The following is an 18,810-nucleotide window of genomic DNA, read 5'->3' on the forward strand; positions in this document are numbered from 1 at the left end:
CTTCATGTTTTCATGGGTCAAAGGAGTACCTGGCAAAGAGCTTGTCACACAAAAAGCGCATAATAAATATTTGATGAATTAATCTTTAGGGACATAGGCACTGGAGTAGACAGAAATGGTTTTGGATCCCATATTCTCCACTCTGCTTCTTTGGCTTCCATGCCATACTCTCCTGTTTTTTCTCCTACTTCCCTCTCTGTTCCCAAAGTATTTCTGTTATTTTGCTTTATGCCTTAGGAGTTCTTCTATTTCATACTACTCTTTCTCTGAACAACTTCATTAATTTTCACAGCCATCAATATGCTGATGACTCTTGAATCGGTTCTTCTAGCTAAGTTCTTTTTCCTGAGTTCATATATCCACTAGACTATCTGTACTTAAAGGAAACACAAGCACCTCCAACTCAAAAAAAAAAAAAAAAGGGTTTGAGCTCTTTGAGAGAAAGGACAGTACATGTTTGGTTCTCTCTTCTGTACCCACGCATAACATAGTACCTGCCACACTGTAAACTCTCAGTATACACTTGACTGAATGAATATCTGTAATTAAACTCATTATCTTTCCATCATTCTAGCACTAATCCCACTATAACATAATTGACTGTTTACTAGTCTATAACCTTTAAACTTCGGAGGGCAGAAACCATGTCTGTCTTGTTCATAGTGGTAAAGTCTAGCACAATTTTTGTTCAAAAAATAGTAGTTGTTCAAAAAACATTTGCTGCATTTTATTGCTCTACATGTCCTTGGACAAATCACTAATCCTTTCTGAACTTTGTATTCCTAACCCCATCAAATAGTAAGAATAATACCTTGTATTATTGTTGAGAAGATGAAAGTTCAGGTTAGTATGTGTAAAATTTCTCTTCAACTTTTTACTATTAAAAAAGGTTCAGATACACACACACACACATAACTGGAGAGTTGGTTTCTTCTACATGCATATTGTAAGGGGTGGGAAGATGGAAGGATTCATAGACTAAAAAATTGAAGACATACATGCACCAGATATAATATATGGACCTTCCTTATTTGGGTCCTGATTAATATTGTGTTGGGGTATGTGTGGAAGGCAGAATAATGCCCCTCCCCAAAGATGTCCATGTCCTAATACCCAGAACCTGTGAATATGTTACATTACACAGTCAAAGGGGAATTAAGGATGCAGATGGAATTATGATTGTTTAATCAGCTGACCTTAAAATAGGCATATTATTCTGGCGAGCCCAGTGTAATCCCAAAGGCTTTTAAAAGTAGAAGAGGGAAGCAAAGAGAGAATTGGAATACTGTAGTGTGAGAAGGCCTCAACCTGCTGGCTTTGAGATGGAGGAAGAAGGCATGAAGCATGGAATTTGGGCAGCTCTAGAAGCTGGAAAAAGCAAGGAAATGGATTTTGCCTAGAGGTTTCAGGGAGAAACACAGCCCTGCCAGCACCTTAATTTGGCCCAGTAATATCTGTGAAGGAGAATTGTAAAATAATACACTTATGCTGTTTTTAAGTCAGTTAAGCTTTTAGTAATTGGTTATAGCAGCAAGAGAAACTAATGCAGAGAATAATCAGAAATAAACTGGAAAATTGGTTATTTGATGATGTTAAGGAAGTTTTTATTTGAGGTGTGATAATGGTACTATGGGTAGGTTTTTAAAGAGTACTCTTAGAAATGATACTGAAATACTATGGATTAAATGACAGATCCTGAATTTGCCTCAAAATAATTCAGAGATGGCAGTGGGGTGAGTAGGATATTGACAAAACATGATCAGTTAGTTATCAGGTGAAGAGTTGTTAAAGCTTGATTTTTCCCTTTTATTAAATTTTACTGGGTTTTAAAATAATGAATTGTTCCCTTAGCATCTTGTGAAGATGATTAATGTGGTTTTGTAAAAATTCCAGAATCATTGTGATCCCATGTAAACTTACATGAAAAAAGTATTTCAATCCTTTGTAGTTATTATTATTATTATTACTTAAGCTGTCTCATCTGCTTCTTCAAGTCCATTTGATACCACTGTAGTTCTTTCACAGCATTCTTGCTTTCTCATTTGACAAGATATTCTAGATTTTCCATGTTCATTTTTTTTTTTTTGTCCCAATCATAGAATCAGCAGTTTCTCTAAGAAGTCTGGTTCCTTTCAGTGGGAGGACAATAATTCTGCTACCAGAGTCATTCATTCTCTAAACAAAGGTTTCCTAAACAATATGCCAGGAAGTGTTCTAGGTGCTAGAGATATAGCAGTGAACAAAATAAGCAGTGTCCCTGACCTCAAGGTATGGAGAAATAGATAATAAAAAGCAGTAAGAAAAACATAAAATGTATTAGATAGGGATGATAAACCAGTTAAGGAGTATAGAGAATGCTGGTTTGTGGGGAGGGGGTTGCTGTTTTATACAGGATGGTCAGAGCCACATTGATAAAATGGCCTCTGAGCAGAGAACTGGAAGGAATCGAAGAAACAAGCCATGCAAACAGCTGAAGGAGAGATTTCCAGACAGAGGGAATAGGAAGTACAAAGGCTCTGAATCATACTGGCCACTTAGAGAAATAGTAAGGAAGACAGTGGGCCCCATAGGTAGGGAGGAGAGGAAAAGAGACACATCAGGTCAGAGAGGTAGCAGGAGTCAGATTCTATAGGACCTTTGGTTTTAGTTCTGAGTTGGAAGGGAGCTGTTGGAGGATTTTGAGCCTCAGAGGAGTAACATGATCTGATTTGGTTTTCTTGGCCTTTATGTTGTTGGCAAGACTAGAAGCAAGACCTTTAGGCAGTCACTAATAATAAGCCAAACAAAGATGATGGTGGCTTGGACCAGGACGTACTATAGACGTGGTAAGAAGTCATCAGTTTACGTATTTCTCATGTTGTCGTGGGCAGTTCATCTTCCAGCACCAGCTTGCCCTCCTGTTGAATGGTATGTTCAGCAATTCGAAAGCACTACATCTAGCAAGGGTAACCTACCTTGGAAGACACTAACCACAGCGGTTTGTTTTGGAGGATGTTATCCCCCTAGCCGCAATTGACTTATGTTAAGTTTCCAAGTAAGATTTGACATAATATAGTATTTTTTCCACCTAATATATGTATCAGTAATATGAATATTTTTTACTGGCAATTGAATAATTTGACTTGAACCAGAAGAGTTTAACTGATGAATTTCATGCCTATTTAAGTGCAGCCTGGTCGGGGGTTTAATGTATACATTATAATCTTCACTATGCTCTTTTAAAGAATATTGGTTTAGAGTTAATAGCTTTTTTCTCAACAGGAATAGAAAGCAAAAATATCATATAACCTACCTTATTCTTAATACAGTTAGAAAACATTTGTTTTCAGAGAATTCACACATTGTACTACCTGGAGTTTTATTGGTCCTAATCTGTGTTTTCTCTTTGGAAACTTTTTATTTATATAAACAGGTGCCTTTTAGCTTATCTATTTTTGAAGCATATAGTAAATAATTAGATAATTTCTAATTCCTTATATATTACACAGTATTTTGTAGTATTATATATAATATATAATATTGTAATATTTTATGTAAATCCCCAGTAATATACTATGTGGCCCAGTGAGAAGTTACTTGGATAAACTTGATAATCATCACTTGTTTAGAGCCCTAACAATGGTTAGAAAAGAAAATTAAATTTCAGAATAAGATTGCTTAAAACTTGTGTTAACTAATTTGCTAAATACGTAACGCAAACTTGAATCATCTGCTTAGGGGGAAATGCAATTAAGATCTTTCTAGAGTAAAGAATTTTCATTTTACCTTTTAAAGTGATATATCACAAACATTTCCCATGACAGAAAGTACATGTTCTACTAAATTAATGAATATTTTGTGGTTCAGTTTTTCAGAATTCTTTATCTCCAATTTATAGTCTGTAGTCCAAAAGAGATGACTTCATTTCTTTGTAGTAAATTAAATTTCATGGTTAGTAAGTCAGTGGTCTGTTTGCTTTTTAAAAAAGTATTGCCCCTTAGAATTCTCAGATCGCAAAGACAAATATTTTTTAAATTAGCAACTCAACATATTGTGGGTTGGTTATATTTTATTTGATTAACTTGACAACTTGATGTATTATATACTGAGAAAGTATTCTAGTATGCTGCTAGGTTTTTCCACTAATTTGTGTTTACTTATTTAATGATAGCCGTTGTAATCTTAAGTGTGACTATCATAGTGCTGAAAACAAAAGCACAGGATAAGTATGAATGTATGTCATTCCAAACATTTAGAAGACTTATAAATAACCATTTTAAAGTTAATAAAAGATATCTCACTAACACTGTTAGTTTGGAGAATAACTGTCGGCTTTAAATTTCAAGATGAGTTTTGTGGTGCCGAAATGTATTTGATACAAAAGAGAAAAATTAATTTTTAAGCACGGCCCCATTGGAGTAGAGATCAGTCATAAAAGAAGCCAAATTTAATGGAAATTGTTCAAGAGTAAGATTACAAAGGAAAACTTGAGTCAAGAACTAACCTCCCCCTGATGTTCTCATTGTGACATTTTTCTGACTCACTCATTATTCAGTTTGAATAAGTCACTTAAATTTTTGTGACTGAGATTCCTAGATTATGAATGGGGCAAATTCAGTGTTCCCATTTAATAGTTCTATTAGAACTTAAAAGAAAAATCTGTTTTTATTACAGATAAGTAGATTGAGATCTTTAAACTGCTATCTCTAAAGAGATTTGTATCTTTTTTTCCTGTGTAAAAGTGGTTTTTATGGCAGGTTCAGTAAATGCGAAGTAGTTCGGCTTCTGTACTCCCCGTGGAGGATTGTTTTGGTCTCTGTGGTAGTGTAGTTCTCTACAGAATTATAAAGGAAGCAGGGCTCATCTCATGTGCTTCCTCTCTTCCAAAGCGTCACCTTCTTACACCTCTCTCTCCCCAGTAAGCCAAATGAGCAGAGGCCAGGGGGCTGGCACTCAACAACTCACAAGTTGCCCTCTCCTGTGCTAGAGTAGTGAGAAATCCAGTGTGGAGAAATGAAACATCACTCTATTCATACAGGAAAGAACTGTTCCTTTGAAATGGTCAGGGCTTGGTAATACAAGGCTTGTGTAGCTTTGTGTGTGGGCCAATGTACGAGCAACACAGCAACAAAACAGAGGTGTGAGAACTTCTGTCTTTTTCAGAGTGGCTAAAATGGGGCTGTAACAGAAAGCAAGGCTTTTCTTCCCAAGGAAGGAACAGCAGTGAGCTTAGAACCTTTTTATACGTGTCTAAGATACAGTCACATGTTTCGTGTTTAAGAATGGCTTCTCATGTTAAATGAGTTACTTCCCCATGTATCTTCTCCTGGAGGCATGGGCCAGATGGATTATGTCCCATTTTACAATGACTGATGGAGAATTACTACACTCTTTTATTGCTAAAAATGTCTCAGTGACTCAGTACTTTAGGGCTTATGCATAGATAATGTGATAAAATAAAGGCATATGGTAGATGAAAGAGTCTGACTCTCTTTGAGGTCTGATTTTCAGATTTTTCAATTGGTAACTTTCCCACTGTTTGAAATCCTGAACCTGATCCCCATTTAAAAAATATCTAAATCGTGTTCTTTGAAAAGGCGAAATGAAAGTGACTTGGAACCTTCCCTTTTTCATTTGCTTAATTAAATATTAATTTTTTGCCTTCTGTTTTTAAGCCAGTTTTCTGGTAATGGGTAGAAAGAAGTGTTGTAGAAGGAAATTCATTTTACAGAGTTTATCATTGACTTAGGAAGGAAAAGATATTATAGGATATTGATAAATAGCAAATACATAGGTGGGGGTGTTAAAGATGTTAAGAGGAACAAGAGCACACTTCTGGCTGAGATGGTCAGGGAATACTGGGGAAGAAAATGGCACTTCCATGAGCCTCACAGAATGTGGGAAAACCGTGCATAGCAGTGGACATTTCATTAGCTGTGGGTGGTAGAAGCGGGCCCAGCACAGCACGTCCAGGAGACAGTGAGTACACAGTACAGTAGTGTCAGTCAGTCACAAAGACAAACATCTGGTATCATTTATATATGGAATCTAAAAAAATGATACAAATGAACTTATTTACAAAAACAGAAGGAAACTTATAGACTTAGGAAACGAACTTATGGTTACCAGGAGGAGAAGAGGGGAAGGAAAGGATAAATTGGGAGTTTGGGGTTGGCTGATACAAACTACTATGTACAGAATAGATAAACAGCAGGGTCATACTGTATAGCACAGGGAACTGTATTCAATGGCTTGTAGCAACCTGTAATGGAAAAGAATATGCATGTATATATGTATAACTGAATCACTATGCTGTACACCAGAAAGTAATACAACATTGTAATTTTTTTTTAAATGCAAAAAATAGAAATGAAAGAAATTTAAAACAAGACATTGAAGGAGAGAGTTGTGCTGTGCAGATCAGTAAGGTAACAAGGATGAGAGTATATACAAAGTGAGAATTATGTAATTTTCTTTCTCATTTCTATAAGAGAAAGTGTGAATCTAAGAGAGTGAAACATGTTCTCAGTCCAGTTGACTCAGCTTCAAACATGGGCACTCGTAGAGCTCCCTGGCCTGCAAAGTGCCATTTCACAGCTCAGGTGCCAGGTAGAGCAATGGGGGAGATGTGCTACGTGTTTATAAATGCCAGGTGTCTGGCTCTGTAATGTCACATCATTGCAAATAGGCTTTATTCTGGTGAAGGAGAATTATCCTTCAATTATCCTAATTAATCTTATCCAATTCCAATCACACCTTTAATAAGAATCCTGACAGTATACACACACACATACACAACCACACACATGTACATCCACACACTGTTAATTTATATTATTTATATGCTTTTCTTAAAAGTTATTCCTTTTAAACATTTTGAGTATATGCCTTTTCTCTTCCACTACATTTTAATTGCCTTTGGGTAAGGCGCAGGCCTTCATTTGGTTTCAGTTCCTCAGTTTTTGCAGATGTTCATTTATGTATAGATTCCAGTTTACTCATTTATTCATTCCAGACACTGTATCAGTTGCTAGGGTTAGGATTAGATATAGTCCCTGCCCTCAGGGAACTCACACACTGTTTAGGGAAGAAAAGACACGCATGCATGTAGTAGAAGCAATAATAAAGTCATTCACAGAAAATTATGGGAACATGGAAGCAACATTAATCTAGATTATGTGGATGGGGCAGTGGGGAGAGGTAGTTCCGGGAGGATTTTTGGAGCAGTTGACTCCTGAGATGCATCTTAATGAGTAGGGGTTACTGGGTAAATAGGAAGAAGGGTAAAGAAATGACAGTGAAGACAACCTGTGAATAGATAGACCCCTCCACAGGGGAAAATGAGGCAGTGTGGTATTCGCCGTAGCAGAAAGAGAAAGGCAGATAGAGATGAAAGATGAGGCTGTGGGGCAGGAAGAGACCACTAGAGGAACCTGTATGCTTAACAAGCGTGGACTAAAAAAGTAAATAAATAAATTTTTAAAAACAGCATGGACTACACTCAGTGGTCAGAGAAGAGGGAGATTCTTGAAATGGTTTATTAAGAGTCGTGATCAGATAAGATTTCAGTCCTAGGTGGCACTGGGAGCATGAATTTAAGGAGGATGAGACATTTTGGTGGCTAGTCCAGGTGGGAGACATTCAGGACATAAACCAGGACAGTTTTGTAGGGATGGAGATAAGGGAGCAAAATTAAAGAACTCTTTGTGATACAAAATCAGCAGGACCCATTATAACCACAGAGGGGCAAGGAGGGCCGTAGGACGTATATGACTGGGTGACTGAGTTCAGAGTCTACTTAGACAACACAGGAAGAGAGAGTAGAGAGTGAATTCACTTTTGCTTTTATCTTCAACACATTAAAATCTTTAATGTGTCTGTGATAATATTCTGAGTTAAGTCTAATTAATGGTTAGCCGAGTTGTCTGGATGGCTGGAAATACCTCGCCACCAGTATTCAGCTTGCCCACACCCCGTCCTGGAAGCAGAGGTGACCCTGCTTTTCCTGCACCACCCTCTGCGTTCATCTGTCATAACTTCTTCCCTGTGTTGTAATCCTTGAATTTCTTTCCTGTTTTGGTCTGTAGTCTCAGCCCAATGTTGGGTACATAACTTCTCCGTAAGTGTGGGTGAATGAGCTAAGAAATGAAGAGATTATTTTTAAAATAATATTATTATTTGCTTATCAGGAAAAGTTTAAATCTGACTTCTTCTCATTCTGATTCTTCTGTTTTAACTACTAGCACCTTCCACTGGAAGAGTCTCAAACAGTGGGACACCCACAGGCGCCGTGGCACCAGCCAGCTCCGCCGGAGGGCAGCCCCAGCCCAGCGATGAGGACACTTTAGTGCAAAGAGCCGAGCACATTCCCGCAGGCAAACGAACTCCCATGTGTGCCCACTGCAACCAGGTCATCAGGTTGGTTATTTGATTTTTAAATTTTCTTGAAAGGACTTGATACCAATGTTGATTTTTTTTAACATTCTGAAAGAGTAGACATTTTATTAGTGAAAATATTCTTGCTGTATTTCTATGTAATAGTTATTGAAGTAGACAGGTATGAATATGTGTATTTGTTAGAACCTATTTTAATGAAAAGTAATTCTGAGCTCTGTGAAAATAAAACTAAAAATACCAATTTAGTCAGTTACTCATTCCTATCAGAACTAAGGAAAAATAATGATTAATTTGGCTTCTCAGAGAATAATAAAATATTAAGACTCATAAGGACCCTGAAGATCATTTATCTGAACAAACATCAGTATTTTACAAATTATAAAAGTGAAAACTTTCATTTAGATGGAAAATAACTAGTTATATAAAATAAAGAATTTTAAGCCCTAGAGAGAAAAGAAGATTGGATTTTTTGGAATACCTAAGCACTGAGAGGGTATCATTACCTGCAGATCTGTTCATAAATGCTTTACATTTTAGATCAGGTCATAACCTGCTTTAAAATTTTTTTTACCCAATTGTATTTTATTGTTTCTTAAATTCTAAAAAGCAAGACAGGCTAAGTAGTGAGTGTGCTACACTGGCACTTATTAAATCTCTGAGCATTTCTGAATAAATGGCTTCTAAAATGCTGTGAGGTTGAGGTGTGAATGTTAATTCAGGGATCCCACCACAGGACCTTGTTGCCTCTGTGAGTTGCCATGTTGGCCGTAACAGATTAAGGCTTGAAATGACTGCTCAAGCTTTCTCCTCATTTTTAATTTACCCTGTTTTGAAATAACTGAAACAGTGGTTTTCTAAAGTTGAATAAGGTGTTAAGCCTTAACTTGCATTTTCCCATCCTCTCTTACATAATCATTGCTTGGGATAATATTTCTGGTTACTGCTTAAAATGGACCACAAGAGGTCTCAGTACCTTATAAGAGCCAAATATAAATTGGTCTTCTTTTTAACCCACTGTTAAATAATAAATGTGTGAAGAACACAGCACAGGGTACATGATTTTTTTTAAAATAGCTTTTGTATTTTAAAGGTAGTCTATGTTCATTGTGACATTTCCAAAATACAGAAAGCAAAAATAAAAGTTCATACATAAGTCCACCTCCCAAGATAACCATTATTAGTATTTTATAGTTCACACTTTCAAACCCACACACTTAAGGACAAATTTTTTTTTTTACAGAAAGAGAATCATAATGATATTCTGTAAACTTTTATTTTTCACTTAGTTTGTATTTTCTGCAGTGAGTACCTGCTTTGTAAGAATTAGCCAGCAGCAGTGGGAGTAGTGACAGTGGTTGTGGGGAGAAGGAAGCAATCAGTAGAGGTTTCCAAAGTCCGGCAGAGTCTGCAGCACACAAAAGGCATCAGTGACTGTTTGACCTAAACGGATCATACATGACTCAGCACCAGCTTATCCTTCGGGCCATAATTTAGTTTGGTTAGTCATTTTTTTTTTTAAAGTTTCTACTATAGGGTCTTACAGAAATATTTAACTATTATAAAATCTAGTGTGGTACTGCTTTGTCCCAATAAATAAAGTTGTGTTTTTAATTACTAACTGTATTTAGGGTTATATTTTTAGGGCTGGTATTATTAAGAAGAAGTTTTGACTTATAACATTGTTTCTGTAAGTTATGGTACTTTGATTAACCTATACTGGTATGTGGGGATACTGTGTTCTGGATAAAAACATCCTTTATGGGGACAGGAGTCACTGCTGTTCGTGTGCCGTTGTAAGCAATAATCGCTGGATGGGTTAACAAAATGTCGCACCGTATCAGTTGCTGATTCGTGTGGTTTGATGATCAGATTCTGAGATATCCTGTAATATGTTGTGATACCACGACTGCCAGCACATCTGAAAAACTTAGTATGGAGAAAATGTGAAGGGCAAAATAGAAATTATGCTCCCCATCTTTAAGTGCCTTGGTTTCAGTTTTTAAAATGCTAGATCAGGATGTAATTTTAATGTGCAATCTTCTGCCAAGTGAAATAAATATAATTGCGTTAATAACATGAATAGCCCTCACTTACTACCCCCCTCATCTGTTAAATTTTGTATTGGTCTGGATTATCCCAGCACTTGTTATCAGTTAAGCACTAAAGCTTCATTTACTAGGGTTGTTAATAAGGACAAGGATTAGCTCATGTCAGGATCCTATAACAGTAATTAACATAACACATTTGCTTGGTGCTCAAATGCTAAAGCAGCTTGAATAGATTGCGGTTATTTCTGAGACCTAGTCAAAGCATAATTTCAGTTCTTGGCCTCGGTGTCAGTATCACTTACCAAAGCAACGAGGCGTTGGATCAAGTGACATTCTCTTGGACACCTGTTTTAAAAACAAGCTGCAGTTGTAGGCTTGATACTTTCAGTATAGGATATTGTAATCTGGCAGACTCTGAGAAGTTTAAGATTATTTTATAATTTATACTACTTGTTTTCCACAGTGTGATTTATATTATTTGTTTGTAATTTCTATTGTTTTGTTTTATAGTTATCTTCTAAATATTTCAAATTTTCAAAATTATTTTTTTTAAGTAAAGGCAAACTAAGGCAAATTTTATGTTTTATTTCATTGTTGTTTCTTTTTAAGCAAAGTTTTTGGAAAAATTTCAGCAACCTGAGTCACTGAATGTTAGCACTGAACTGGTTATCTCCCACAGAACATATTTTTAGCTTAAAACTGCAGAGATCGTTTTACTTTGATCTGATGTTTAAACTTTTTTGGTTTATTTGAACCTTGAGGAGATTATGAATGTTTTGCCTAAGTTGTATTATTTAAGCAATACTCTGATTAGTTAGTTGCCTTTTACAGATGGATACATTTTAGGAAATTCTACTGAAGCTTTGATTAAGTTTGCTATAGAAGATTTCCAATCTGTTTATGATAGGAGTACCTTTCTTCAACTCTTACACTCGTGAATAGACTGACTGTTGGAGTGCTGATATAATAGGGAAACAGAAAATCAGGCTACTAACGTAGCCAATGCCACATTTTCGTTTCTCTGGTAGAATGGGCTTATGAAAACACTAGCTTATTTCTGGACTGTGTATCTAGTGGCATTAAAATCTATTGACTACTTGTATTACGTGGAGTTAAATAGGCCATTCACATTTAGCTTCTTAGCATTTTGGTGAAAGAAGTAAGGAATTTATGGTGCTTGAATTTCTGCTTAGATATGGAATGCTTAAAACACACACACACAATACTATTGTTCTGTCTTTGCCTGCAGTACAGCACCAGAACAATCACATTCAGACAACCCATTGTGTATTCCAGTGAGAGAGAGGATTTTAATATTGTTGATTTGTTTCTTGCTGACTTATTTTCAAGCTTAAAAGGAGGGCCATTTCAGCTATCCCAAGGAAAAAGCCAGCAGAGTTTTTTTGCCTGTCTGACAATCCATTTCTATCTCTGAGCACTCCTTTATTAATAAATGGGTTTTATTTATTTCCTCTTCTGGTTAAGATTTTATTTGAAAATAAAAGGTTTCTTGGCTTAATGTGTTAGTCCCTCAATTTAAGGAAACAGTCTAAGACATAGACCAAGATTTTAGATCTACTGGAGTGAAAAATTGGAAAGAACAAAATATTCAGCTCTGTATGATGTAATAGTATGGCACCATTAAGATCCAATTTTCAGATAATAATTATTTAATGTATTCCTAGCATGTCCCAAATACTGTGTTAAGAATTTTATCATAACCTTGTGAGACAGTTACTACAGTTGCCTCAGCTTCACAGATGAGAAAACTGAGGAACAGAAAAGTTACATATTTGCTGAAGTTACATAAATAGTAAATTCAGTAAAGCTGAATTTGAGCCCAGATCTAACTTTAAATTTTATTCATGATTTTAACTTCCACATCTTAGGAAAATGTTATAGTATTATATTAAGATAAAAAAAGAAATATAGAACTCTAAATAAAGTGTGATTCTAATTTTGTATAAGTAAAATATTTACCTATATATTAATATATAATAAAAATAAATATTATGAATATATACTACTGTATTAAATCGGGGTGGTGGGGGGACCAGCTTAAGCAGACCTGCCTTAACTTAAGAGTGTGGCAGTGTACTCTTCTTCGTAACGTTAGAGTGTGTAAATGAGAAAGGAGTAAATAATAAATAGGCTGAACAGGTAAAATTTCTTACCTCCCTGCCAAATGACTTTGTACCACATACTTGCATTCTTAGACTCATGGAAGTGACCCAGGAGTAGGGAGGTTCACTTTTCCAATTTCTCATCTAATGTAGAAATAGTCATTCTATAAGCAATGCTCATTGAGTATTTTATGTATCATCTCCACTAGGTACCAGCGATACAGAAATCAAAGGCATACTCCCTTCCCTTAAGGAGGGTACTGTTATGGACTGAATTGTGTCCCAGTGAAATTCATACATTGAAATCCTAATCCCCAGGACCTCAGAATATGACTGTATTTGGAGATAGAGCCTTCATGAGGTGAAATGAGGTCATTAGGGTGGGCCCTAATCCATTATGACTGGTTTCCATATAAGAAGAGATTAGGACACAGACACACGCAGAGGGAATACCAGGTGGAGATGGCCATCTACAAGCCAAACAGATAGGCCTCAGAAGAAATTAACCCCAATGACACCTTGATCTTAGACTTCTAACCTCCAAAATTGTGAAAAAGTTAATTCCTGTGGTTTAAGCCACCCTATCTGTGGTACTTTGTTAAGGCAGTTCTACCCAGCTAACAGTTACACTCTAGTGAAAAATACAGAGAAGCAAATCAACAGCCATGTCAATGTAAGTCTAATAGAAATACATCCAGAATCCTATTGGTGAAAGAGGAAAGGTGGGGATTATCTAGCTTTAACAACCAATTACTTTTATTTGAAAGAAATTGCAGGCAGTGAAGTTCAGTAGTGTACTTAGAAGATGGTACTTTTATACAATAAATATCTGTCAAAAACTTATAAAGTGTTGGCTAATGCTAAGGTGGTAATCATATTGCAATATATAAGTATATCAAACCAACACATCACATACCTTAAACTTACACAATGTTATATGTCAATTATATCCCAATTTTTAGAAAATACTTTAAAAAGAAAACTTAAGTGCAAGTTGCCATACTAGCACCATAGTATATAAATGTTAAACAACAGTCCCTGATTTCATGTACTTTATCATCTGATAAAGAAGCTAAAGACCTGGCACAGATAATCATAATGTAGTTGTGTAAGTGTCACAAGAGGTACATAGTTCCCTTACAGTAATATAAGTAATATATACGTATTGCCCATTTATCCATAGTAAGGAGTCCTGAATCATAGTACTTGGGAAAAGTCATGAGGTATCTGTAAGTATCTAAATTATCACAGTTATAAAATTGAAAAATTAATCTTGCCTTAGGAAAATTTTTAGTAATGGGAATTCATCTTGATGATTTCAATATTTATATATATGATCTTTCTAATATCCAGGTCTCTCAGTTCCCTGACATCTTCTGCTTTAGTGATCCATGCTTCAGTCACCAATTTTCAGTCATATCCTAGACCTGGTCTTTACTATTAACTACAGTTTCTCCATAACCTCATTTCTACACATCCCACTGTACTTCAAGAACCACCACCTATATTCCACTCTGTCGCTATTACCTCAACTCCAGCAATCCTTTGACCATCCCCTGGCCCCACCTAACAACCTTTAATTCATTGATCCAAATACCTTTTAACTGTCCCTCAGGTCCTAATAGCCTCACTTTCTTTTTTTCCAAAACCTGTCATTATAATCAATGATCACCCCCTTACATACACCCTTAGTTCCTTTGCCCATCTGTCATTTCATCGTATTCATTTAATTAAAGCACTAGCCTGAATAAAATCAACTCTTAGTCATCTCTGTGCCCGCACCTGAGCAGATGGATATGGTTGGAGAGAAACCCACAACCATACTAACCAGTGTTTAAATTCATGACTATTAATCTCAAGTATGTTCTTAATAAAGTCATGACTATTAATCTCAACTATGTTCTTAATAGTGACAAAAGTCAGCTGTATTTCTCTAGTACATTTACTTCTGCACTCTCCCCAAAAGCCATTTCATATCTTCTCCTTTCTCCTTAAACCTCTAATACCTCTTCCCCATCCTCATGATCAGCTGATGACCTTGACTCCTCTTTCACTCCTTTATGTAGGAAAGGGAACAAAAAAGCTATGCAATACAGAGAAAACAAATAATAAAATAGCACTCATAAATCCTACCCAATCAGTAATTACATTAAATGTAAATAAATTAAACACTCTAAAAGAAAAGGGCAGAGCAGATAAAAATCATGATATGACTATATGCTGCCTATAACAGATATTTTAGATTATAAGACACAAATAGGTTGAAAGTAAAAGTATAGAAAAAAGATACATTGGATAAATATAACCAAAAGAAAGCTGAAGTAACTATACTGATATCAGATAAAATAGGTATAAAGAAAAAAGTTGTAATTTGAGACAAAGAAGGACATTTTATAGTGATAAAGAGTTCAGTCTGTCAAGAAGGTAGAACAATTTATAAACATGTTTTCATCTAACAACAGAGCCCCAAAATATGTGAAGCAAAAACTGGCAGAGTAGAAGGGAATAATACAGATAATTCAACAATAATAGTTGAAAATTTCAGTACGCCATTTTCAATAATTGATACAGTGACTGCCTAGAAAGTCAACAAGAATTAGAAGCCTTCCACAACACTATATACTAGGTAGATTTAACAGACATCTGTAGAATATTCTATCTAGGAACAAGAGAATGAAAATATAAGTATATATATAAAAATATATATATGTATATATATATAATTTTTTTTCATCTTAAATGCACATGAAACGGTCTCCAGGACAGACCATGTATTAAGGCATAAAACAAGAGTCAATAAATGTAAAAAGATTGAGGTCATACAAAGTATGTACTCTGATCAGAATGGAATGAAATTAGAAATTGATAACAGAAAAAAATGTGGGAATTTCACAAATACATGGAAATTAAACAATACACACCTAAATAACCAGTGAGTCAGAGAAGACATCAAAAAAGGAAACTAGAAAATACTTTGAAATGAATGAAAATAAAAACATACCAAAACGTATTAAATGCAGCTAAAGCAGTGCTTAGAGGGGATTTATAGCTACAAACATCTAGATAAAGAAGAAGAAAGCTCTGAAACCAGTAACAGAATCTTTCATCATAAGACACTAGACAAAGAAGAGCAGACTAAACCTACAGCAAGCAGGAAAAAGGAAAGAATAAAGATTACAGTGGAAATTAATGAAATAGAGATTCTTTTTTCAGTAGAGAAAATCAGTGAAAACAAAAGTTGTTTCTTTGAAAAGATCAACACAATTGACAAATGCTTAATTTAACTACCAAGAAAACAAAGACTCAAATGACTAGTTTCTATGCGTTATGAGTCTGGCCATGGGTTAGTTGAGTCCTTGCTCAGAATCTCACCAGGCTGAATTCATGGTGTCATCTGGAGATCAGGGTCCTCTTCCAGGTTCATTTAGGTTATTGACCAAATTTAGTTCCTCACAGCTGTGTCTGAGGCCCTCAGCCAGCTCCCAGAGTCCACCCCATCCTTCAGTAGTTCACAGTATGACTGCTTTCTTCCTCAGGACCAGCAGGAGAGCATCTGCTGTTGCTTTTTGCCTATTTTAAGGACTTACCTAGTTAGGCCAGGGCCAACCTAGGATAATATCTCTGAATTAACTCAGTGTCAACAGATTAAGGAGCTCAGTTACCTCTGTATTATCCTCTTACCATATAAAGTAATCTAATCCCAGGAGTGATATTCCATCATATTCACAGGTCCCACCCGTACCTCAGGGCGGCGAATTATACAAGCCTCGTACACCAAAGGGTCGGTATCTTGGGGGCTGTATTAGAATTATACCTTCCATGCGGCCTTTCCCAGTCTTCTTCCCTTTCTAGGTTAGGTGTTAGCTTTGTTCTCACAGTTGCTCAGACCTCCTGTGATCTATCAGCACATCCTTTTGGCTTTGAGTTCTAAATACATCCACAATCTAAACACTTCTCTTTCTGCTACCGTCCTGATCCACATCACTGTCATTCTTGGGATAATATAGTTGTTTTTTTAACTAATATTTCTGCTTTGGCCCTTGCCCTATACCTGTGTGTTATCAACACAGTGGCTAGAGTAATTCTGAGAAATCACAAATCAGATCGTGTCACTCCTTTGCTTGAAACCCGGTAATGGCTCTGCTTTTGGTAGAAGCCAGAATCCTCCTAATGGCCTAAAGCCCTATACAGTCACCCCCACCTCATTATCTCGCCGTCCTTATTACTTGCCAGTTTCCCCCTTGTTTCTTCTACTCCAGACACACTGGCCTTGCTGTTTCTCAGACACCCTGGACTCCTTCATCAGGCCCCTTGCATTTGCTGCTTCCTTTGCTTGGATTTTCTTCCTCTAGATATTTGCATAGTTCCCCTTCACCTTCTTCTGGTCCTTCCTTCTTTATCTTATTTGTTGTCTCTATCCCCATCCTAGAATGTCAGTTCCATGTGAGCAGGGGTTTTTCCCGGCATTGTTTCCTGACAACTTCCTTGCTCCTGGAAGAGTACCTGCCACATATCACTGACCAGCTGATGAATTAACTTTTTAAAAACATTTGGAAGAATGTGTGATAGTAGTCTTGCCAAGATGAAATTATAGCCTACTTATTTGTCTTATTATATAAAATCACATTTCTCTTGCTTTTCCAGTTTTATAATAATTTTAGTATAAAGCATGGACTGTAATTGTCTCTAATAAACTTCTATAAATTATCAATTTATATTACCTTTTTTAGAACTTGTTCTTTTTGTTCACTATTATGTTTGGGCTCATTTTACGTGTGCATTTGTTCTTGAGGAATAAATCATTTATGTCTTTAAAATAAAAAGCGATGGTTGGCCTCATAACCTTTTAAATGCAGTATTTTAAAGGGCTGCGAATTGAAATTATACACAATGAAAGTAGAACTATATTTTTTTATGTTCTAAACTGGAAAGTTTTGGGCGTAATCTGCTGGAAATGAAGAATTAAGGACATCAAAAATATGGTATTTCTGAATTTTCTGAATGATTGTTAATATTTCTGATTTTGACCTTTATAAATCTTAAATCTTTGTCACTGTGTGTTTCCTTCTCCTTTACTTTCTTCTCTTCCTGCGTGTGTCTGTGTATATATTTGTGATCTTCTGTTTCACTCTATTCTTCTGGCTATATTGTATTTAGACTCCTCAGGCTAAGCCTTTCCTAAAAGTTGACCATAATGAAAAACTGGCTAATACATTTTTGTTATTTATTATATCTAGTTTATTAGAATACCAGCTTTCATATTTATTTTGAGCATGTTATTGTTTATGTGACTTTGTTTTTAACTTTTGTTGATTAACTTCTTTTGATTGTTTTTAGTTTCCTTTTGTTTTTAACTTCTATTGATGCAGTAACTTTTGGTTGAATAAAAATTTTTGATCTGTAGTGGCTGAGCCTTGGAGGATTCCAGCTTCACAGTTCATCATCCTCATAATCTCAGAGAAGTTGGCTAACTTCTCCGCTGTTTTCTTCATCTGTTTGTAGAGTTCATTTCTATCACCGAGGGTTATTGTAAGAATTAAATAACAAAAGGAGGCAAGAAGTAAGCATTTGATTCTGAAGCGAAATCCCTCTTAACCTGTGCCTGTTGAAATTTGCATTTCCTTTTACCTTTCTGAATAAGCTTTTCTTTTGCTCTGAATTCTTTCCTTAGCATCCTTCGCTTGCTTTCCTTCCAATTTTTTTGTTTTCTTTTTGGCATAAATGTCATGGAAGGTGGACAGGGTAAAAGGTTTCATGCTGTGGCTCTTCTGTCTCAGCCAGTCAGGGCTTCAGCTCTGGCCCCCGCCCTTCCCTTGTCAGTCAGCAGGTATTTAGTGAGGGAGGCTCAAGGGGCGCGGGGCCCTCAGAGGGGCAGCCAGCCGACAGCCAAGGGCGTCACTCCTCTGTGCAGTTACCCGAGCCTGTTGTTCACTTCACGGACCGAAACCCAGTCCTACCAGGAACAAGAAGAGCTTCTTCAGTGTTAATCCTGTATTAACGAATTTGTTTTAATTAGTCCCTTGCCGACACAGAAGAGAGTACTTTGTTGTAGCTAAGAGATTTTATTGTTTCATCTATAGACACTACTTCAAGGGCATGGATGTGGAAGATGCTCTTTCAGCTCAGCAAGGAATATCAGGTTGTGCAGAAGCCCAGGTCATTGTCACCTCACTTTGTAAAGATGCAGAGGGAGTTTCTTTACTGTCATTAAGATCTTTCATTATTCAACTTTGATAAAGAAACTAAGTAAATATCTGAAAATT

At 36.1% G+C, this 18,810-nt stretch overlaps 1 protein-coding gene across 5 annotated transcripts in view; it reads left to right on the forward strand.

The window, feature by feature from the left end:
* PDLIM5 (PDZ and LIM domain 5) overlaps positions 1 to 18,810 on the forward strand; it is a 185,420-nt gene that overhangs the window by 154,011 nt on the left and 12,599 nt on the right. For all 5 annotated transcript variants that reach the window (XM_032460004.1, XM_032459951.1, XM_032459960.1 and 2 more), the window contains one exon: positions 8,223 to 8,397. In XM_032460004.1, coding sequence (XP_032315895.1) covers positions 8,223 to 8,397 — 175 coding nt within the window. The remainder of the gene's footprint in view (positions 1 to 8,222; positions 8,398 to 18,810) is intronic.

The sequence above is a fragment of the Camelus ferus genome, chromosome 2, assembly GCF_009834535.1.
Source record: "Camelus ferus isolate YT-003-E chromosome 2, BCGSAC_Cfer_1.0, whole genome shotgun sequence".
NCBI lineage: Eukaryota > Metazoa > Chordata > Mammalia > Artiodactyla > Camelidae > Camelus > Camelus ferus.